General features: G+C 53.2%; 10 protein-coding genes across 10 annotated transcripts; 5 read left to right on the top strand and 5 right to left on the bottom strand.

Moving 5' to 3' along the window:
- Positions 1–1,014: 1,014 nt before the first annotated feature.
- BO95DRAFT_292155 (uncharacterized protein) lies at positions 1,015–1,593 on the bottom strand. Its single transcript, XM_025581719.1, has one exon. The coding sequence runs from the start codon at positions 1,450–1,452 to the stop codon at positions 1,111–1,113; it is 342 nt and encodes a 113-aa protein (XP_025437308.1). The 5' UTR covers positions 1,453–1,593; the 3' UTR covers positions 1,015–1,110.
- Positions 1,594–2,726: 1,133 nt separating this feature from the next.
- BO95DRAFT_447601 (uncharacterized protein) lies at positions 2,727–3,181 on the top strand. Its single transcript, XM_025587659.1, has one exon. It carries the CDS (start codon positions 2,748–2,750, stop codon positions 2,928–2,930), a length of 183 nt encoding a protein of 60 aa, XP_025437307.1. The 5' UTR covers positions 2,727–2,747; the 3' UTR covers positions 2,931–3,181.
- Positions 3,182–7,869: 4,688 nt separating this feature from the next.
- BO95DRAFT_518479 (uncharacterized protein) lies at positions 7,870–9,191 on the top strand (the record flags this gene model as incomplete). The annotated part of the gene is made up of 6 exons (XM_025591975.1): positions 7,870–7,934; positions 8,001–8,027; positions 8,087–8,324; positions 8,393–8,497; positions 8,561–8,866; positions 8,928–9,191. The coding sequence occupies 6 exons, from the start codon at positions 7,870–7,872 to the stop codon at positions 9,039–9,041; spliced, it is 855 nt and encodes a 284-aa protein (XP_025437306.1). The 3' UTR covers positions 9,042–9,191.
- A 930-nt stretch (positions 9,192–10,121) lies between these two features.
- On the top strand, positions 10,122–12,872 carry BO95DRAFT_447598 (uncharacterized protein). The gene is made up of 3 exons (XM_025587658.1): positions 10,122–11,321; positions 11,384–11,486; positions 11,536–12,872. The coding sequence occupies exons 1-3, from the start codon at positions 10,488–10,490 to the stop codon at positions 12,630–12,632; spliced, it is 2,034 nt and encodes a 677-aa protein (XP_025437305.1). The 5' UTR covers positions 10,122–10,487; the 3' UTR covers positions 12,633–12,872.
- Positions 12,873–12,949: 77 nt separating this feature from the next.
- On the bottom strand, positions 12,950–14,036 carry BO95DRAFT_424110 (OB-fold domain-containing protein; the record flags this gene model as incomplete). Its single annotated transcript, XM_025584656.1, has 2 exons — positions 13,793–14,036; positions 12,950–13,722 (listed from the first exon to the last, which is right to left on the bottom strand). Exons 1-2 carry the CDS (start codon positions 13,923–13,925, stop codon positions 12,950–12,952), a joined length of 906 nt encoding a protein of 301 aa, XP_025437304.1. The 5' UTR covers positions 13,926–14,036.
- Positions 14,037–14,181: 145 nt separating this feature from the next.
- BO95DRAFT_447596 (TspO/MBR family protein) lies at positions 14,182–14,948 on the bottom strand. Its single transcript, XM_025587657.1, has 2 exons — positions 14,814–14,948; positions 14,182–14,725 (listed from the first exon to the last, which is right to left on the bottom strand). Exons 1-2 carry the CDS (start codon positions 14,914–14,916, stop codon positions 14,256–14,258), a joined length of 573 nt encoding a protein of 190 aa, XP_025437303.1. The 5' UTR covers positions 14,917–14,948; the 3' UTR covers positions 14,182–14,255.
- Positions 14,949–15,559: 611 nt separating this feature from the next.
- BO95DRAFT_292027 (uncharacterized protein) lies at positions 15,560–16,419 on the bottom strand. Its single transcript, XM_025581718.1, has one exon. It carries the CDS (start codon positions 16,146–16,148, stop codon positions 15,690–15,692), a length of 459 nt encoding a protein of 152 aa, XP_025437302.1. The 5' UTR covers positions 16,149–16,419; the 3' UTR covers positions 15,560–15,689.
- Positions 16,420–17,374: 955 nt separating this feature from the next.
- On the top strand, positions 17,375–18,781 carry BO95DRAFT_374801 (uncharacterized protein; the record flags this gene model as incomplete). Its single annotated transcript, XM_025583116.1, has 2 exons — positions 17,375–17,937; positions 18,016–18,781. 2 exons carry the CDS (start codon positions 17,375–17,377, stop codon positions 18,779–18,781), a joined length of 1,329 nt encoding a protein of 442 aa, XP_025437301.1.
- Positions 18,782–18,904: 123 nt separating this feature from the next.
- BO95DRAFT_291898 (putative DRAP deaminase) lies at positions 18,905–20,171 on the bottom strand. Its single transcript, XM_025581716.1, has one exon. The coding sequence runs from the start codon at positions 19,871–19,873 to the stop codon at positions 19,181–19,183; it is 693 nt and encodes a 230-aa protein (XP_025437300.1). The 5' UTR covers positions 19,874–20,171; the 3' UTR covers positions 18,905–19,180.
- A 253-nt stretch (positions 20,172–20,424) lies between these two features.
- Positions 20,425–21,378, top strand: BO95DRAFT_320710 (DnaJ domain protein; the record flags this gene model as incomplete). Its single annotated transcript, XM_025581791.1, has 2 exons — positions 20,425–20,545; positions 20,621–21,378. Coding segments are annotated over 2 exons (879 nt in total), but the record flags the coding sequence as incomplete, so codon positions are not given.
- Between the last annotated feature and the right edge of the window lie 769 nt (positions 21,379–22,147).

The following is a 22,147-nucleotide window of genomic DNA, read 5'->3' as shown; positions in this document are numbered from 1 at the left end:
GAGTAGAGAGGAGAGGGGGGGGGAAAGTGGGCTTCAAACTAGGTAGGTAAGAGGGGAGGGAAAAGGAAGAGGAGTAACTAAACGAAGCAATAGAGGAGTCTAACACTTCTTCTTTCTAATACATCTCCGTAGTAAGAAAAGGTAAGAAATGGCAGAAATAATAATGGCAGAAAGAGGTAAAAAGAGGAACCCCCCCTGACGCGGTGACAGCTTTAGCAAAAGACCAAGCAAGACGAGCGAGGCCTTGGGTCCGGCCCGTGGAGACCTTCAAGGTAAGGTGAAGAAGCGGTCGACGACGGGGCGAATTTTGGGACAAGATGAGATGGTGCAGATCCCAGACCGATAATAGTGCGAATTATTATATTTTGCAATTTAGGTGATGATTTTTTCTTATTTTTATTTTTCCTCATTGAGGGGTTGACAGTGCTGACAGGGATATTGTCGTTCTTAATTCTTGAATGCGATATTCTTTCTTTCTTTCTTTCTTGCTTTCTTGCTTTCTTGCTTTGCAGATATGGTGTTACGATTTTGGATATATGAATGTGAATATGAATGAAATACGTAGGAATTCATTCCCCTCGGGGATGGATCACCACACCTGGAAGATGGAGCGACGGTGATGCTGAGGGTTAATGCGGGAAGACTCAACAAGAGGTTGGGGGGTTGGGCGGTGATGGACTGATGGCGCTCTAAGAGTGGATGAAGAGAGGGGGGGGAGTGGAAAAGGAAGAGGAAAAAGAGGGAAAAGAGGGAAAAGAGGGAAAAGAGGAGCAGTGAGGGAGGAAAGGCAGACAGAAAAGAAGGCGACAATTGATGTGTTGACTTGACCGGACGCGACTGGTCAAGTGCAGACAGGCAGATACACTGTGTACAATGTACACATACACATACACATACCTGCAGTCGTAGAAGATACATACACCAGTTGGATGGACTGAGAGTCTGAGACTCACTGAGAGATTGATTGACTGACTGACACTTGAGTAATTCATCAAACTCGCCATCGTCATTCGCTCCATTAACGTGCTAGACGGCTAGTATGGCCGCTAAGCTGTCTGCGTCGAACTCGTCGTACGTATGCTGAGGGTTTGGGATTATTACTAGCTACTACTAAGAATAAGATGGAGCGCGCTCGCGAGAGACAAAAATACCCTCCCAAGTCCTCGTACTCATGTAAAACCTCCCGACACAACAATCCCAAAAGAAAAGAGAGAGAAAAAAAAATAAATAAATAAAGCCGAATGCAGTGGAAAGGAATAGAGTAACGAACGGCTGTGTTCCTCTTCTTTCACATCCTCTCCACCTTACCCTAACCATTTCCGAAGACTGGCGAGGAATGGTCGAGCGACGGAAGAGGTCCACCACTCCAACCAGGGAAATTGGAAAGGAGTTCATAGGTTCTCCTCTAGGTTCCTCATCGTCAGGGCCCTGAACGGGCGGCAATCTCAGCATGTGGAAAAGTACCGAAAATGTCAAGATCACAACATTGTTGATGATATAAGACTTTCCTGCCCGTGATTATGCTGCAGCACATTGATCAGAATGGGATTTTGGATATGACGACACCCCCTCATCTGATCAGTAGCGACTCGATTCATATCAGAAACGAAAGGTGGATTCATGCTGCAATTCATTACATCATGGTCGAGCAGAAGGGAAACCTTCCTGTGTGATTTATGTTTTTTCGCCTTTTTTTCCCTCCCCTTTTTTTTTCATTCCGTGTCACTGGGTAAATGTTTTGTTTTTCCTGTGGTGGCCGCAGCTCGCAGCATCTGGAGAATACGGTAATTTTGGTACACATCTGCTGCACCCGGAAAAAAGGGTCAGTAACTGTTTCTGCTCTTCTAGCGCTGGGAATGAAGATGAACCAAACTCACTTAGGGAGGTCATTATTCCAGGACCAAACTGTCCACCCTGGAGCTAAGCTCTCTTTGGTATGCATCTCTGGCTCCAGCCAATAATCGCCATTTATTTGTGCACTACAGCAGACACTATAGAGCCATAGTGCGTCCATCTATAGGGGAGTTTGACGGTATGGTATTGTACGACGGAGGACATACCCGATTGTGGTCATCCTCGGCTCATCGCTGCTCGGTTTCTCATTCGCGACCAACTAACTGACTGCATCACCTGTGCCTTCCTTTCCTTAAATCCTGCGGCGCAACGCTCCGTTCAATCGGCGAGTCAGATTGCACCCGTGATTGAGCAATCAAAGAGCAGAAAATGTATTGCCAACCGATCCCATTACATCCGACGCTGACGAGTGCGCACAATGACAGAGTTCACCCTAGGATAAGGACTGTCTAGGGTTAAACCTTCCGCGTCCAGCCGAATCAAAAGGGGGCAGCGATGAGAAAAAGAGGCACCCAGTCAAAGAGTCGCAAGAGGTACTAAGGACGAATCAGTACTAGAGAAAGCTCCGGAGACCGTAGAATACCAGTCGCCTTCAAGGACCTCAGACGGTCCAGCCTTAATGAGCTCCACTTGGACTCCGCCTCTAGTGATCGTTAGACGGGCGCTAGCAGGGATGACCAGGGGTTGGGCCGCGTTTTTCTCTTGCCCTCCGGGCTGCAAACTCCCCAATCGTGGATGGAATGGGTGACGCTGGGTGCTGCCGCCAGTGCTGCTAGATAGAGCCTAGAGATGGCACTGGCAGTTGTCCCTCACAAGGCCCCATGATTCATGATCCATGATCCATGATCCATGGTCCATCCCACTCCCACCACCCGTCCCACGCAGGGTCCCGGATGGTCGAGCTCCCAGGAGGGGACTCAAGGATCGAACGATCTCACGAGTTTGACAGGTTGATTGTGATTGAGGGGAGCGGCATTCATTTCTCGCGTGGCAGCTCGGGTCCATCAACGACTATGCCCCTACTCAAACTGGCCGATGAGTGTGTGTGGGACGTGCATTACCTCATCGCCTTATGAAATCCCCAAGGAGACGGGGGGGGGAAATAAACACTGATGGGCCACGCTAAACATAAGAGTTCAATATGTGTTTCCTTGCTGATCTATAAGTATGAATTGGCCGGTGGACAAGTCAGAATTCTGCCTACCGGTTTTTTTGGGTGGCATCCAACTCAGAGGGACCCTTCAACGTTGGCAGACAACAAAGTAGCCTATGAGTCAGGCCCACAGACTAAGCGGGAATGGAGGGGGATGGACTTTGTGCGCGGTTGCAGTTCATGCAGGTAGTGGTTTCTATCTGGATCCGTGGGTGGTAGTGTCTCATTCTCCATCTTCAAAGCAACAAACAGTGGCTGGATGGACATGTATTGTGTTTGGCTATGGAGCACCCAGGGTGGCTGACCGCCACCATGGCACCGCTGTCCGTAACATCTGATCTTCCATCCCACCCGGACGCTTAGGTTACTGTTATTCGGGGAATAACTCATGGAAGTGGCTTGCATCTGTGCCCCATCAGGACTTCTGGAGTAAGGCAGGGCGGCGGGTTTCCCCTCTTGAGCATTGCGTGTCTCTACCGGTCAATTGCTATGAGTTCAATGGAAGGAACAAAAAAGACGCAAGAGCTGTTGCTTCATGGCGGCCAACCGTTGTACAGTACAGACGCGATCAGTTGATGCTTCATCTCCGGTCACTCGGCGAAGCACAAGACGCAATTTCCGCGGGGAGAGCTATTTTCTTTGTGATGGAACAACTAAAGTGCAGTTGGAACTTTGAAGATGAATCCACATTGACGGAGGCGCAGTGCCCTGAGAGGCTGATTTCTTTACTAGGTAGACTGTTAGATCTCCAGGCAATCAGTTTGACGTCGTTACCCCATGCTAGCATACTCCTCAGGACTCGTAGTATGTTGCAATAAATATCCCCCTCAAAGCAATAATCATGTATGGAACAAATGTTTCAATGTATGCCTGGAGAGGTGGCGTCTGATCCATGGCTACAGTAGGCAAAACACATATTACCGCATTGGGAGATTGAGCATCGCGAGATCCACCCCCAATGCACCCATCACAGTTGATACTTCAAAGAGCCCCAGCGCAGCTGCACGCAGATCAGCTGGATGGATTCTAATCTGCGATCAAAGGCTGACGCCAATGAAGTATGCAGCTGAAAGAGTGATGCTTCGATGCACAGTTCTTAGGCTTCACATATTGAATTCATCGTACATGAGGCGATGTTGATCAGCTGTAGCTAAAAGCTGCGAGATCAGATCCGGTCGTCCGGTTCAAAGTACGATTGAGCTATCCTCAGCTGTTCCGGGTCTGGATCGTTTACGATGAGTTACTACAGTTACGGGCTGATCCTGACCTGTCTCCTGCCTCGCGACTTTTTCGCCACCCAGGTCACGGAACCCATTCTTGAGAATGATAGTCTAGTTGACGGTATGGGTACTACGAGGTAGTTAGTTTCAGTCCGAAGCTTTCGTCTAATCCTGACCGTGGGGTGACACAACTCGTTAGGGTAGTTTAGCAGGCGTGATGCTGCCAACCTCACGACCGACCAAGCAATTGTTGCCGCTAGTCGCGTTTGCTCGGCTAACTGCGAACCTCGAACATCCTGATGCGACCATACCGTGCAAACAGGGTCAGTCATTAAACATGAAAGTACGTAGGCTACGACGCTTCGCTTGGCAACATGAGGGATCAGTGAGCCAGCAGCTGTCATAATGGCTGATGGGACGGGTTGTGGGAACAATTCCGATTCAAGCGAACATCCACCTCGTCCTCAACCCAGATTGAGATGAAGTTGGCGGAAATCCGATGTGCTCCGTAGACCATACGGTGAGTGATTATGATTCCAGTATGGATTCGCTAACTACCTACTAGTTAGTTAATTTAGAGTAGGTTGACTAACCGTTCAACGTATGCGGATGGCGCCAGAGGAAGGAAGGAAGAGAGGAACGGAGTCGACGGTCCTTCACAGTAGTCACCGCCTCTACCTTCACCTTGCCCATCTTCTCTGCCCCGAAGCTATGCCAGTCACCGTCTTTTTGCTTCTCCTCTTCCCCCAATTCTTTTCTTTTCTTTACCGTTCTTTTGACCCTCTTTCTCACGCCATTCTTTTTCCTATCAAAGAATAAAGTGGCGGGGGAGGGGCAAGACGCGTGGAGGGGCTGTCTGCGAACAATCTGGAGTGCATACTACTGGATCCTGTCAAGTTGATGTTTGATACTCCGCCTGTCCTAAGTACTAACTCGACTACTAGACTACAATCGTCTCTCTGTTTTCCTCTGGCGGTGTTTGTCTTGTTTAGGGAGCCATGTCCGCTACTCCGAAACAATCTGAACGGCACTACGTAGGGTACTATAGTCTAGTTTAGTTACTCCGAGCTTTGTTGTTTCCCCCTTACTAATATCCGTGGTCCCTTGGCGTCCAGCTTTCAGGAGGGTTGAGTTATTGGCAATCATTCGAAGCACTATGCAACTAAACCAGCAGCCAAACACCCGGCGTGATTACTCAGTCGAAAAAGGGTTGGAAGTCAACCATGAACAAACTTGAATAAGATTTCTGGGAAAGCTTCGGGCACCAGCGCAGAAAGGGAAGAGTGGATTGACTGGTCCGGAGCACTAGACGACGGGACGCAGACAGACCTGACTTGACTCCTCTTCCTCGATTATTCATGGAACATGGACGGACCATGGACCATGACTCCATGAGGCCATTCCTGTTCCAAACACCACCTTACCTGGACTCCTGCCAGTCTCCTGGACTCCTAAGAGGGGGGTGGAGTCCCAATGCGAGAATGATTCGTGTGAGGGAGGAGACAGTGGATGCTGGTGGAGTCAATATGGCGGCCTCTGTTTGCACCGGGGCGTTCGGGGAATGCGGATCCCCACTCGGTGTAGTTTCCGTCTCCGCTTCCCGACTCGCCCGGCTGACCAGTGGTGGTCGTCGGAGTGGAACTCTTTCTGTCTCGTCGCAACATCTCCCATCTCCACGCTGGCGACTCTGCCTTTTCTTTCACCGTCTTCTCCATCCTTAGCATCTCTAGCATCCTTAGCATCCTACACTGCTTCAGCCCCGCCTATCCTAAGCTGCTATCACTTCTCTTAGCTACCTTAGTTATTATACCAAGGACTACTACGGTATAGCTTTCGAAGCCGTCGCATTCCACGAGAGTTCTAGAAGGATCAAGGCAGCTGCGTGGAAGCGGAGTGGAAGGATCTACAGGGGACAGAAAATCGCTCAATCCTCAATCCCTCTCGTAGGGCAAAAAAGCAGAATAGACGGACCAAAAAAGGATACTTTCGATCACCTAGCAGTGCTCGTATCTGGCCTGCATTCCCAGTGACCGTTGGCCCGGATGAACTGCGGCAGCCATTTCCACGCCGCATCATGGAGGATCAACCGAACATCGCCTGCGCAAGACACGGCTAAACATGTTTCTGGAACGCCACTAGGGATTTCCACCAGGAGAACTAACTTACCTAGTCTATCATAGTAGTCCTCTATCCTGCATTTGAGAAACCTTCGCCACAAGCACAATAACCAAAAGTACGACTGTCCGGAAAGGGTCTCTTCTCGTATGGACAACAGCCAGCGCTATTCCTCCCCTTTAGCTGCAACGCTGTGTGTTTCGCTAACGGACTAGGTGCTTATGAGTCTGTGTTTGTAGGAATCGGCTAGGTTGGTACGGATTAGAGCAGGTTCAGGGGCTATTTGGATCAGTCATCCAAGGCAAGAGGCCCTTCTTTGTCATTAGCCAAGCGAGATGAGAGCTGGCGTCCCTGAATGCTGGGATGAAACATGATTGCTGGATGAGCGGCTGTGCTTTGCAGTAGGGACCAGGGTGCCTGCAGTCCTCCCGCGATGCTGCACGCCAGATCGGCCCTGATCCCGTCCATCGTCGTTTGCCTCCGACATCATATTGACGGACAGCGCCCCCCTGGTACCTGGGGCCTCTTACCCCCTTCCGGAACTGATGTGCCATAGCAACTGTAGGTATAGCTATCTACCTGCCACCCCAGGGCAGATGTCATTCCGCTCTTGACGTGTATCATCTTCACCTTCTGCATGCCTAACTCTTACATCATTACCCTTATATCTTTCTTTTGTTATATGTAACACAGTCCGAGCTTTCCGCCGGTGTTGACATGACAATTGTGTCATACCGGCCTGTTTGGCTCTCTGGGATTCTTGCAAACGGCTACGGGATGGCTGGGAGCATTCCGGGAGGACTATCCTTTGCCTTTGGGTCTGTTGTTGACAGTTTCAGAAGTAAACTGTGAGCACTTTCAAAGCTCCTTGTGCTGTGTGTCCTGAGCTATAGACGGTTCTGTGTCACTGAAGCAGTATGTACTGTATTGAGGCTGCAAGGCATGAGCATTGACAAACGACAACACCATGCAATAGCATCGTGATGGCAGCATGTTTGTTGTCTTGCTTTTGGAAATGTACTATGCATGTATAATCTATGTCAGTAGCACAGACTGTCTTGCTTTTCCTGGGCCAAACAGCATCAGTTTCGTTCTTGATATGGGCTTCGGCGTGTGGTTGTAGTTATATACAACAAACTTCAATCTTTCACCTGACTAACACCTTCCTAAAACAGAAATGTATAGACTGAGTCTCGCTCCTTGACAACTCATCGACAGTACTCTGGCCCTTGATCACAACTGTCTTTCTCAAGACAATCTGCTGGGCGCGTACTCCTGGTGATGGCAGAGAGCGACTGGATATATTCACTGTGTGGTTCTGGCCCCGTGGGGATATAACACAACCAGTCACCTTGACGACGGTTCCATTCACTCGACATCACTGAGGCCTGGCCAACACCACCGCAACTTCAGTGCGCTCTCTCTCCTCTCTGATTCTTTCGCTTTTCACCGCCTTTCAGCATTTCGTGGTTGTCTCTGAAGCCATAAACTACACAGCACGTGACATCACGAAGACCTACCGCAACCATGAGTCTGACCAGAAAGGCTCCTAGTGCCTACGGAGGCGGCTACAGTGACGCTCTCAGAGAGCGGTTTGTCTTCCTAATGACTAAATACTCCGTTGATATACCATTCTAACTCTTGCGACTCTGATATAGGATCAACAACACCATCATCCCGGAGAAGTTAGGATTACACCCCTCTGATATATCCGATATAGACCCTGTGACTGACAAGATCACAGAGTCAAATGTGCCAGCTGCAAGAAGTACCGTACTGTGGCCTCTTACTCCAAGCGCCAGCAGGAAATCATTCGCCATGCCATCGTGCTTCAGGGCAAGCGAGCCGCTGACGGTGGATGCGAGGCCCGCTGCCGCCAATGTATTGGTGGATGCATCGTCGAGCTTAAATGTTCCATCTGCGACAAGACCAAGACTCTGGAGCATTTTGCGAAGAACCAGCGTGGAGATCGTGACACCGCGGTAAGTTCTTGCACATCTATCCAGTTCGAGGCAACAAGACGTCGTCTGACTGTAATTGCCAAACACAGAGATGCCTGAACTGTGTTCAGAACGCCCTGGAGGTGGACCCGATGCCAGAAAGACAGCGGCAGTTCTCAGGCAACCTTACGGCTACGGCCAGCGGCACTTCAACCGTGAGTATCGAGTTGTTCCATACACGGGCTCTAGAATGCGTTTTGTAGTTGACTGAAGCACAGAGCCAGGGTGGAGTTACTGCTTTGACCCAATCCGCCCAGAAAATGAACATCGCTGACAACCGCTCCTTCGATGACGGTGCCGATGACGAGAATGCTGGCGGCGAGGACGGGGCCCGCAAGAACGAGGGCGCTCTGGTCACCACCAAGAACGATCGCGAGTACGCGGGACACGGCCCTGATGGCCAGGTGTTTCAGGTTGCCACTCCGGACAAGAAAGTTCCGGAGACTCGTTATAAAGATTATTTCAACAACGAGCCTGAGAAACTCCAGCCCGACAAACCCGACGGCAAATGGGCCAAGATCCCTGTACGTTGCAGGATGGATCAAACGATGAAAGAAACTGCCGATGCTAACTAATTGTGTACAGGGCAGACGCATTCCTAAGGGCAAGGAGCCTTCCATGCGTGTTCCTGAGCCTAACGACGATTTTGTTCCCTCGGACGAGGATGAAGACGAAGAAGATCTCGAGAACTGGCTGTAAGCGGGCCAAGCGCCGGTACACAGGTGTACTCCAGGTACAACCGAGTATACATGTACAGACTCAGGGGAAAGCTTCTTGATCGTTCTACTAAGTCTTTCTGCTAACGTCTTTCTATCTCTTTCGTTCTCCGTTTACATGTTGCCTCTGCCTCTTGTTTATTTTTTTTTCAGCAGCTGATATGCGTGATGGGAGATTGGTGGTGGATGAGCTTCTTTTGCCGTGGCTTTTTGTATCTTCTGACCTTGCAACAATGGAGAAATGACTTTTGACATTTCCAACTCGATTCGCATGGTTTACTTCTTAGATTTTTAGATGTTGAAGGGTCCTTGGAACCTACCTGGGGCTACCCAGGGACTAAGGCGGCCCGTTGCCCGCCAGCGTACCATGGTTGTCACCAACCTGGCTCACAAGGCGTCGAGGGCCAAAGCTCGAGAACACCCCCTGGTGAGTACGTCAGCATTCCTGGATTTCCATGTACTTCGAGGTATAGATCCTGACTGGCATTGGCCCATTAAGTACAACCCAGACGCACGACCTCCCCGAATTGCATTGCATCGAAATGTCTCCAGCCACTGAGGCGATTGATGAACATGGAGGATATCCAAATATGGTGGGAAGATGAAGTGGCATGGTGTGCGACCCTCGAATCCGGGGGGTTTTGGACCAGGGGAGGGAGGAGTCACTCGCATACTTACCTGCTGCTGCTGCTTGCTGTTTGTTTGGAGGGGGAGGAGACGGTGCAGTGTTTTAGCACGATGATTATTTTTCTGCTTTCCCCGCATATCCGCCGACTCTACATGACGTATGGCAGAGTATGAGGATTCTTATCTTTCCCTTCTTCTTCGCTGCTGCTGCTGCTGCTGCTGCTGCTGTTTCCTTCATCTTCTGACATTTTACTTCGGACTACAGAATTCATTTTTCCGAGCGCTCCACCAGGGTTGCCCTGCTTGCATTATTTTTGGCAGTCAGTTCTCCCCGTGACTTTTGCCCAACTGGCAAGTAAATTATTCGCTAGACGGTTTGTTTCAAGATCCGCCGCCCGTTTTGCCTGCCTGCCTGCCTGTCGCCCGCCCGCCGCCCCTCCCCTCCACCCTCCCTCTTCTACTCTCTCACTCTCACGCAACCCACTGTCTCTCACTCTCTCTTGGTTTCTCTTACTCTCTCCCGATCACTCCGAGGCCTTTCTTTCTTTGATTCTACCCCATTCTTTGCTCCTCTCACGGAATACACCAGAAAGAAAATTAATCGCCTCGCCACACCAGCGTTGCATTCCACTTTTCCATTCCTTCTTTTGCCGTTATTCTACCTGAAGCCCCTCCCCGCTTCTTTGCTTGCGGTCCCAGCGTTTCATCCCAGTACAATAGCTTCGATGATCATCCTGTGCCGGTGCTAGAGCGCAGGGCAACAATCTTTTGACTTTGCCTTCTCACCTACTACCCCGATCCGATGGCGTACAACGGCTTCCCTAATAATGGCGGCTCATATCCCCAATATCCACACCCAAACCATTTGAATGCCAACGAGAACCGCGCATCCGCATACACTCCTCCATACCCAGCGCAATACCCGGCGCAATATGGTACTGACCAGCCGAATATCCCTCAGCCCCAGGTGCCTCCCCGACCCTCCTCGCCGGGCAACTATTACAACAAACCGCCATATGACCCCAATGCTTGGCAGCAGCCCCAGCAACAACCCCAGCAACAACCGCCTGCCGGAAGAATTAATGAGGCTGTCAACTCGGCCTTCCGCCAGGCTGATACACCGGCATATTTGTCTCCGGATGTGGTGTCGCAGATCACGGCGACGGTCATACAACAGCTGAAAGCAACGGGCTTGGACGGTTTGCACGGCGATCAACAGCACCCGTCAGTGTCGTCGCCGCAATGGGCTCCTCCTCCCCCGCAATCCGTTACCCCCGCCTATGGAGAATCGACTTATCCCACCACGGTTCCCCAAGCTGCTCCTCCACCGCCTCCGCCCAAGGTCGGCTCCGATACTAGTGACTATCCGACGCCCGTGCCGCCCACAGGGCGCCCAGCCAGTCCCCATCTCTACCCGGGCCCATCGTCTGGACCTTCGACCGACCGCCGCGGCTCACCTGCGAGTCAATTCAGTGATCATAGCCATAGCGTGGAATCTTCTCGACCAAAGGCACCATCGCGAGAGGTTACAGTGACGGAGATGACAACGTTGGAGAAGATTTGGGGCAAACTGTTTGAGAAGGGCAAGCCAACGGAGAGGCTGGGCCAGCTTCTACGTGGAGTCGCGGTTCATCTGGTGAGTACATTCGCTGAACGAATATCCAGGGCATGTGAGGCTAACTGGTCAAACAACAATAGATCGAGGACTATCCACCCGGCAACACCCTGGTTGTTACTCCTGAGAAACTGCAGAAGTTCTACGAGGATACCAATATACCGTCTGATCCTTATCCCTGGCAAGGTTAGTAGAGTTGTGTTACCGATTCTGAGCTGCGCTGACTCAGTCACAGACATCTTCGATGACCGTACCTCTTCCATTTCAAGGCTGTTCCGCGAAGTGGAGGCGGAACACCACCTCGTGCAAAACAAGCTGAACGAGAGACCGGATATTCCGGGCTTGACCCCGCGGGGATTCGAGCGATGGGCTACTCTAATGATTCAGGCCCACCCCGAGAAGGAGTATGAGCGCTTCCAGAATGCCGTTTTGAATATGCCTATCAACAATCCCGACAATCGAAGAGAGCGCTTCCCAAAGGAAATTCCACGACGACTGTTCCCTGACATTCCTAACTTGTCGCTAAGGGAAGAAGTTGACCAGTTCATCATGCGACACTGCGGCGTCGATCTGCCTCCGATTTCTGAAGAGGAATTGAAACAGGTTGCGGAACAACGTCACAAGAAGGCTGCACACAAGGCTTCAGTGAGCTCAGTGGATTCTACTGCGTCGCTGAGTGAGCGCGAGCGTCAGCCATACCATACCACATCAGCAACCGCCTCAACGGCTGCTGTAGTCGACGATGAAGAGGACAAGGAGGTACCTTCGCGACCAATCGAGCGCCAAAGAAAGCCATACACAGCACACGTCGGCGGCGGAAAGGTCTACGACGAAGGAGGCTCTGGCCCGCACCGTCATGCGGGCTCCACCACAAGCTCTGGCCCACGAGACAGTCCCACCTTGTCTGCCACCCGCGTGCCAGACACCTATAGCCAGGACGCTCCTCATTACCGCGTGGGGACTCCCTCGTCACAGCGCCCGGCAACTGCATTCGCCCGGCCGCGCAGCCCGCGAGGTGGCAACGGTGGTACCGACTATCGTCATTCGGAGAGTGATCTCTTGGCCCACAGCGGAAACAGCAGATATCCCGATGGGGAGTATTACTACCGATCGAACAACCCCGCGCATCCGGGAGACATCATCGAGGACCGTCGCCGGTACAAGGACCTTGACCCGGAGACCGAGGATCAGAGACTCTACGAAGCAATCCGGGAGCGAGACAAGGAGAAGAAGCGGAGCAGCTGGGGTGCAGACGAGGACTATTATGGCAGCAACCCGATCAGCGGCACCGGCAGCACCGGGTACGATTACAAGACATATGGGTACCGGTGAATTTGAAATTTTATGCTTTGTTGCGCCTAGTTTTGGTCTGTCTGCTTTGGAAAAGATATCCATTGTGCGTGCGCTGTGTTTTCTGTTTCGATAGCGCTGTGGTTTTTGATGCTTGTTACGACATGATGATAACGTTTACGAGTGACCCTTTGCTTCTGGGAGGGATTGTATCACATTCTTAGCCACGTGTCAGTCATTTTAGGCATATTGTATCAATAACATTCGTTGATTCTAGGCAGGGTATCAAGTTTATATATACATGGCTCACCTAAAGACACTGTGTAAATCTATATACATAAGATGAAAAAAAGTCAATCCTACTCTCCCCACCCCCGTTTCCTGGATCCATCCCCATCCCCATCGTCGCCCGCGGCCCTCTTCAGCCTCCTCCCCCTCAGCACCCGCATCAACTCCACCCCAGCCCCGCGCACCACAGCCGCCTCCCTCTCCCTCATCCCCTCCTCCACCTCCCACCTCTCCCAGATCTTCCGGGCGTCACGCTCCTCCCTCTCCTCCCTCCTCCTCGCCCGCCTCCTCCCCCTGGCCACCTCCGCCTCCCCCCTCTCCTCCTCCGCAACCATCTCGCGCCGCAACCGCGCCACCTCCTCCTCCCCGAGCACCCACGGCGCACCAAGCACCTCCACCCGCACCCGGTTGCGCTGATTCAGAAACCGCATCTCCGCGTCCACGCCGCCGAGCACACTGCACCGCTCGAGCTGCAGCTGGACCGTTCTTCTGTAGCTGGACGGGGTGCCTTTCAGGTGCGCGAGGGCGCCCGGAACGAGGGATTCGATATCCAGCGGGTGGGATGTTGTAGGGGCGATGTGCCGCTGCGCTGGCTGCTCGGGCTGGGTGGTTGCGCGGACTGCGGATGGGACTGCGGGTGCGGGTGCGGGTGCTGCTGCTGCTGCTGCTGCTGGAGCTACGGGCTCTGCGCCGGGATCGGCCTTCTGGACGACGACGTCGAGGACGGCGCCGCTGCTGTCGTCGAGGGTGAGCACGGTCACGCGCGGGTACTCGGTGCGGGCGGTGATGAGGCCTGCGACGGCGATGAAGCGGATGGGGTGGTTCTTGTGGAAGAATATTCCCTCTTTTCCCATCCCCATCATATTAGTATTAGCATTGGAACGTGTGTTGATTAGGTGGTTGGGGTTGGGTACCTGGATACTCGGGCCGGCGGTGCAGCTGGCGCACGTCGGCGACGGCCATCTTTACCCAGGTGAAGTGGGTTGGCGAGGCTCGGAAGCAGTAGGCTGGGTAGAATTCGGGGGCGTCGGGTTCGGGGGGCGCCATGGGGCCATTTTTGGGTTGTTTCAGGGTGTTCAGGTTTGTGGTTGAGAAGATGGGAATGGGAGGGGTGCCTTGTACGTGTACGTGGGCTGGGATGTTTGGGGATTGGTGATCACGTGGTGATAACGGTTGTTCTTTATCTTTATATGGATATTGTAGGGGGGGGGGGGTACGGGGGTCTCCCCGAATTTCTCATGGGGATCAGGACTGAGTGTTACTGGGGAGCTGAAAGAAAGGGGGGTCCGGGGGTTCTCCCCCGGGAATCTCTATTAAGGGAATCAGGGCCGAGTGTTATCAAGATACTAAGTAGTAAGTAGTAAGTCGGTAGTCCAATTACTCCTCCTTCTCTCCCTCCGCCCCCCCCTCCCCAATCGTCCACCGATTCAACACCCCGACGCCGGCATTCAAGTAGGTCGCGAACCCCAGCCACGCCGCATAGGGCACGAGCATCCAGAACGCGGGGCGGTCGTGCTGGTACCACGAGTGCATCAGGGCGGCGACGTTGCCGCCCAGCAGCAGCATATCGGCCAGCGCCCAAGCGGGCTTCCGCAGCCCGAAGAACAGCGGCATCCACAAGTAGTTGAGCAGCAGCTGCGAGGCGTAGAGGCCCTGCGAGTGGACCGTCCATTCCTGGAGGGAGGCGGAGGCCAGCGGCGAGACGGTGGTGCCGGTGACGGTGGCGTGGTGCGCGGCGAAGCCCATCAGGCCGTAGAGGACGGTCCAGACGGGGCCGAAGAGCCAGGCGGGTGGGTAGAGCGGGGGTTTTTGGAGGTTGCGGTAGACGGACTTGGTGCGGGATTGTTCTGTTTGTATGTTAGGGATAGATTTTGAGGTAGAGTTCGGTTGCTTGGTTGGAGGTGGGGGAGGTGGGTTGATGCGGTGAGGGCTTACTGTTGGTCTGGAAGCCGATGAATGTGCCGGCGGCGATGGGGGCGGCGACGGAGAGGAGCGGGGAGGTGAAGACTGCCTGCGGCAGGACAATTGACCACGGCATCTTGTCGGGTCGGGTTGTGGTGTTGGAAAGATGCTGTAGAATATTGTTCTCAAAGGGAGGGGGGGAGCTGGACGGTGTTCTGGGCCAGGTGGTGAGTTATTTAAAGGAATCATGAGTGGATGTTGGCTGGATCGATCGGGGAATGCATGGTCGTTAACGACGTCATGTCGCTGGGCGATCTGGGGATGGTTCGTTCCTCTCTGTCGCCCTCCGCGTTCTCCACGTGTGATGCTAATGCTGCCACGTCGCCTGTTAGTCGTCAGTACTCTGACCCGGGAAAGCCGAGAAGAGAGTGAAGTACTATTATGGAATCATGTGGCTTATTCTTGTTGTGAGAGTGGTGTGCACCAAGTCCGGGTTCTAGTTCACACATTGTATTGCGATTGTTGTCCGCGCTGCATGCTACTACGTAGATACCACTTGTATTTCATCCTAGACCAAAAATGGGCGCTAGACTTGCTTCATGAATATCTCGTAAAAGATGATCCGCCACACCTGACACTGTCATGTTAGACCTTTTACACCTTGGCTTGCTTGCGATGCCATCACCACATCTGCTGGTCCTTCTGCCACTTCCCAATGGTTCCACGACTTGTTGAGCTTTTGTTGACTCACATACATTACCATCTTGCACATATCCCATCACACCACGCATGGCCCAAACAAGCTTTCCACCCACCGATCAACAATAGCATTGATGATCATTTTCCATGAGCAGCCGGCCCGCTGTCAAGAGACAGCGTCCTGACGATCCTTACTCCATCCATTCTGAACTATACGGCGTCCTTGCATGATATCCAGCGAGAAAGCAATATTATACACCGGTAGTCGCATTGCAGCGCAATAGCCTGGCAGGGAAACCATTCGCACATAAACGAGCATGATCGCTCGAACATCCACAGGCGCCTCCTGAAGTTTTGCAAGGAGACTGCTCGATTTAACCCCATGCGCGAATAATTCGCAGTAACATACCTCGAATCCTGCATCTTAACAAGTTCCACCGCGCTTAAGACCACGCAAGCCAAGATGAAGGGTCTTGTATATTTCCTCATGTCAATCCCGCTCGTCGCGGCTACACTGGTGAGTGGGAGCGATCCCTGCATTTCAACACGACACAGTGCAATGGAGAATGCTAAGAAATCCAAAGCATAACCACGCCCCAGCTCATCATCACAGAGCGGGAGATGTCTCCTGGCGAGAGAATGAGGAAGCTCCCATCGACAACGCAGCATCAACGGAGCTGCTAGCTCTGCTTGCCCGATTCCAAGAGATATGCTTGACGGAAGCGAACGACGAGTGTTTCAACGGATGCATCGCTACCAACCTCGGTCTTCTCGGGGATGGGGGGTTCGATTACGAGATGTGGGAGTTGATGATCCTCACCACGGTTGCAAGTGACGAGACCCGAGCAGGGGCCACTAAATTGGGCAGGGAAGCGGAAATCGTGCTGGCCGGCATAGAGACGTGCCAGGCTGGAGACTGGCTGGTGCAGATCATGGCCCGGCTATAAGCTTTTTCCGGGGATTTAGCATGGTTAGCCCGTGGACAGTGTCTGGTCCAGAAACAAGAGGCTACCGTCGGACAGGACGAGGGATCTTCCTCCGTGTGTTATTGCATTACCTAAAGCCAAGGTGCTACACCCACTATCAGCTGTGCGAGCAGGGATGGACGCGCTTGATGCCTGGTCAGGGATCTATAGCAGTTCTTATAGGGCTGCACACACATCGTGTCACTCTTAGTGAAGGGTCGGATGCAATAGTCTGTGGGGAGAGCCAGTCATCTTCTGGACCCTGAGGATGGCGCCCCACTTTGTCTCAGAGCATGAACTAAAGTTGAGAAAGCAATGCGAGCAAGCGAGCCATATCCTACGGCAAGTTGGGTGTCATGGCCACGATCTCCAGGGAACTTCTAGACGAGTGGCGTGGGGAAACTCGGTTTCCTATTCATTGTTTGGAGAATGGCAAGATAACAGGCCTGGAGATGTCTGGCATGACTAAATCTGCCTCGACAGACATGTATAAAGACCTCGCATTGCCCGGCCTGAGCAGATGATCACAGTGGATCTGCCAAGTCAGTGTAGTGGGTGTGATTCCAGACTAAACACCCTTGGGCCTCTTGAACACACTCTCATGAGCATTGATCCCATCACTCGCTGGTAACAGTTGGACTCGGTCGCCTGTCTCTTTCATTGAAGGCAATGGTAGCTGACACTTGCTGTCTGTCTAGTAAATGATACCCACTCGTATCAAACAATAATACCCAAAGATAATTCTGGTGCGGTGCTAAACCTGTGGAGAAAAGCAATCATACATCCTGGTCATCCTATGCAAGTCTACATGAATTACAGCCTAGGCAGACAGGCAGAACTAGTCTCATTACTTGACATGGGTGCCTACCGTGTTTCCTTTCATCTCTCTTCTTTGTCAACATCAGGCCGCACCCTGGCCGCTCACCAACCATGCAGATCCTCCAACCTACCCTGAAGTCCCTGTCACTTCGAAAACTCCGACGATCCAACGCCATCAAAGTCCTCCTGGCCAGCGCACTTCTCTGGTCGATTGCCTACACCTACTGTCGAACTCGGTTCTGGCGAGATCCTCATTCGGCCTTCTTCAATGACCGCCATGTCTACGAATGGAGATACAGTCTCTACCGGGAACACGAGGCCCGGCGCCTGATCACCAACCACAACACCCTTGCAGAGAACTTCACCTCCTACACGGGAGCAGGATCGAACCCGTTGGTCTGCGCAGCTTTCCTGATCGTGAGGCGCGAGGAGGAGAATTACCTCGAAGCCTCGGTGGGGTCTCTGCTCGAGGGATTGACTCCGCCGGAGCGCCGTGCTCTCTTCCTCAACATCATCTTCGTAGACACGGATCCCAGCCAGCATCCGAGCTGGGGACAGAACTGGATGCATCGATTAGCGGATCACGTTGGATCATACCAGAACATCTCCCTGGAACAGTTTCACCACCTGCAGGAATTGGAAAAGGCGCGGAACTTCTATGAGAAGGGAATGTTGTGAGTAATCTTGCCAAGTGAGCTGCGACTGGGAGCATGTCGACGAGCAAACCTCTGACAACTTGTTTCCATTCTCAGTGACTATATCCACGCGCTCGCGGCCTGCATGGCCACTAATACAACATATCTCGCGATGTTCGAAGACGACATCATCGTAGCAGACGGCTGGATGGCTAAGACCCTCAAGGGCCTGTCGGAGATCGCTCAAATCCAGGAGCTCGAACACAACAATCAAAACAAACCGTGGGTCTACCTCCGGCTCTTCTTCACGGAGACCGCGCTGAGCTGGACGTCGGCGGACTTTGCCTACCGCAACATAGGCTGGATTTTCATCCGGGCATCGTTGTCACTGCTCGCCGCGCTCATGGCCGTCCGCCGCTCCTGCCCGTCCAGTCACGCCTACCTCGATTACCCGACCATCGGCGCGATCTCCTTCGTCAGCCTCCCGGCTCTGATTGGACTGGTCTACATGGTCGGCAAATACAGTCTGATGCCCCTGAGCGGCGTGGTGGAGATGAACGCCCACGGCTGCTGTACCCAGGGGTTGGTTTTTCCTCGTGACCAGGTCGACGCGTTGATCGTTCATTTGAGCAAGGTGAGGGCCGGGCAGACGGACTCGATCATCGAGGAGTATGCAGATGCACATGGTCTGACCCGGTATGCTCTCGCGCCGCAGCAGCTGCAGCATGTGGGTCTGAAGTCGAGTCGGGATAACCTCGAGATCAACACGCGGAGCACGTGGGCGTTCTGGTTTGAGAAGAACACGCCTGCGGATCTGAGGAAAGAGCATGAGGATCTGCTACGTGATATTGATGTTAGACGGCTCTTGGATGGACATAGCTGATGGTGTGGAAGGACTACTGGCTGTAGTGTAGATATCACCGCGCTGAAGATAGCCCTAGTCTTGGCTCTTTGCTGTACCGCCTAAGTCGTCAATTTACTTTTTTAAAGTCAAGTCCTTACTGAAAGAGCTTGTCAACCTTGCAGTTACAGTATTATCCTTCAGGATCAAAGTAGTCCTTTGAGGAGATCTACATGAGAAATGACAGGCCGCTGACAGAACCATATTATCGCTCTCCATCCTCTAGAAGGCTAACTATTGCCTGCTTGAACCATACCAGAGACCGAGCCCCATCCATCCTCACCAGCACTCTTGCACAAGACAACCATCGTTGCAATCTACATATATACACGTTATCATCAATTCATCTACAGTACCCTCCCAAAACCACCAGCAACCCAATCACCCCATCAACTCCCCCTCCATAACCCTCTTCTTCGGATTCCTGGGCACCTGCGCCTGCCTCCTCCGCTCCTCCGCACTGATATCATCAATGTTCGTCTCGACCGTCTCCATCGCCGCCCGCACCTCCGCCTCGCGATTCTCATGCCCCGCCGTCGCCACCGTCAAGATCTCCCTCTCCAGCCCCTGCACCACCTCCCACTCAATCCCCGCCGCCGTCAGCTGCCTGCACCCCTCGGACTGGCCCACAAACGTCCCGGGCTCCTTCACCCCAAAGTACACCTTCTGGATGCCGCGCCCGTTTCCCTCTGCTCCAGCGGGATCCGCGCCCCGCGTCTGGATAATCCGCTGCACGCACGGCGCATTCCCCGACAGCCGGCGCCCGCACGGCTCCATCGTCACATACATGACCAGTTTCCGGCCGGGCTCGACCGGCAGCACCTCGGCCACGCGGTCGGCGGGGACGTTGTGGGTGGCCGCGTAGTTGGCGAGGCAGCACTGCTCGGCGTGCGTGTTGCCGTCGAGCTCCATCGTGTAGCCAGTGGCGAGGAGCTGGTCGTCTTTCTCGAGGGTGGTGTCGTCTTCGTGCCGCGAGAGGAGCAGCGCGCCCACCCGGAAGTTGGTGGGTCGCGCGGGCGATTTCTCGGCGAGTGCGAGGCAGGCGCGCATGTATTTGAGGTGCGGGGAGGGCATTTTCTTTGGGTGGGTGGTGGGTTGTGGTATCTATCTGGAGTGTGTGGGGTCGATGGTGGTAGTTGAAGTGTGAAGTGGTTGTTGGTGGTGTATGGTCTCTTTGGGCGGGTAGATGGATGGATTGAAGCTGAGCTCAAGCTAGCTAAGTTAACGTTCACTGAGCAGCTATGAAATGACCGCATCAGCGCGGGGGAAGCTCTAAACCTAAGGGAGGGGCCTTATCGATAAAAGGCGGTCAGATATGCTAAGAGGTTCTGCCACGACAGCCGGGACCTACCGCCTTCCGGATGATGACAGTTAATGGCTTCCAACCGGAGATTCGCGTCCGCGTGGCGCGTCTGACTGAATCGTTCTCTCACTTCACTTTTTCTTCTGGCGAGACATATTGACGTTCCTCGTTGTTTTTGCTCTGCTTCACCCTCGCAGCGATTTAAGCCAGGCTAGAAATTCTTCTAATGCCTCGCAAGAGCAAAGCTCAGGCGCCTCCGCCTAGAAGCGAGTCGCCCGAATCACTGCGCGATAGCGAGTCTCCTGAACCTCGTCGCGACAGCGAGTCTCCCGAGCCTCCCAGCCCAGAGACCGACCTGTACGAGATCCTAGGCGTCTCGAGCGATGCTCCCGCAGACCAGATCAAGTCGGCCTATCGGAAACAGGCGCTCAAGCACCATCCTGGTATGTTTGAAAAGTTCACATCCATAGACCGCAATCATGCCCGACCCTAACCGAACCTCTTTCCCACTGCCGCAGACAAGGTCCCAGCCGACGAGCGAGATGAAGCAAACAAGACGTTCCAGCAGATTGCTTTCGCCTACGCCATCCTCTCCGACGGGAAGCGCCGCGAGCGCTACGACCTGACCGGCAGCACCAGTGAGGCGGTCGACGTCGACGAGGATTTCAACTGGGCGGATTTCTACCGCGAGCAGTTCTCCAGCGCCATCGACACCAGCGCAATCGACAAGCTGAAGCACGAGTTTCAGGGCTCCGAGGAGGAGGCGCGCGACGTGCTGGCGGCGTATGAGACCTACCGGGGGGACTTGAATAAGGTCTACGAGTCGGTGCTGCTCTGCAATGTCCTGGATGACGATGAGCGCTTCCGGGCCATCATAGACCGCGCCATCGCGGAGGGCCGCGCGAAGAAGCACAAGAGCTACGTGGAGGAGCCGGCGAAGAAGCGCGAGCGGCGAGTGAAACGAGCCCAGAAGGAGGCCAAGGAGGCGGAGGCGTTGGCGGCGGAGGTCGAGGAGAAGCATTCGGTCAAGAAGAACGGCAAGGGCGGCAAGAAGACCTCGAAAAAGAACGATGGTGCCATGGGGGACAACGAGCTGTTGAAGATGATTCAGCAACGGCAGGCCACGCGGGCGGAGGCCTTCTTCGATCGATTGGAGCAGCAGTACGGCCAACCCGGTCGAAAGCGGGCGGCCAAGATGGACGAACCCCCGGAGGAGGCCTTTGCAGCTACTGCAGCGCGAAAGACAGCCAAGAAGAAGAGAAAAACAGATGCCTAGAGGAAGGGAGGGGTGGGGGGCATTGAGGAGCGGTCGGGTCTCTATTTTCTTGTCTGCATATTTAAAACGGTTTGGGGAGTTGGAAGATGCATCTATCGTCTGATGCACTGGCGAAAAATGGGCGTTGGGTCTGTCTTTTCTTTTTTATTGATCTGTCGAGCGACGAGCATGCATCATCCATTTCGGGGGGGGGGGGGGGGGGGGGGGGGGGGGGTGAGCAGCTATTTGCCCGTTGTGTTGTGTTGCGTTTTCTTTTAATTTTGCTTTTTTTTCTCTCTTTCGCTATCATGCATGTATTATTTCTTTTTCTTCGCCATTTGGAATGACACCGAATGTAACATACATCAGGGACGAAGGCTGTAGAGGTGTCGAAAATGGAAAAAGATTGACCCATGAGATGACACTGACGCTGCGACGACGATCGTTCGACCAACTCAGCGGGAGGGCGACGGGTCGATGGGCGGTGGTTGGAGGGGGATGGAATGTGATGAATGAATGAATGATTGACTGACTGATTGATGGGTTGGGTTTGGATCCCTGGTTCGAGCTCTGATCAAGTACAAATAAGCAGTTCGGTCGCCTGCATGCAATGCACATTCCAGGCTCGAGTTTCTCAAGAGGGCTGCGGTGACACTTTGCAACTCTTTCAAGAGGTAAGAATACTCAGTCTGTTCCGTAGTGTGCAGTAGTATGAGTTAAGTATTCGGTAGGTCTGGAGTAGTAGTTACGATGTACGGCACAGTCAGTCAAGCAGTCAAGCAGTCAAGCA

The sequence above is a fragment of the Aspergillus brunneoviolaceus genome (genome assembly GCF_003184695.1).
Source record: "Aspergillus brunneoviolaceus CBS 621.78 unplaced genomic scaffold BO95scaffold_92, whole genome shotgun sequence".
Taxonomy (NCBI): Eukaryota; Fungi; Ascomycota; class Eurotiomycetes; order Eurotiales; family Aspergillaceae; genus Aspergillus; species Aspergillus brunneoviolaceus.
The sequence above is the reverse complement of the archived record's forward strand: the minus strand, read 5'-3'. Positions and strand labels throughout refer to the sequence as shown.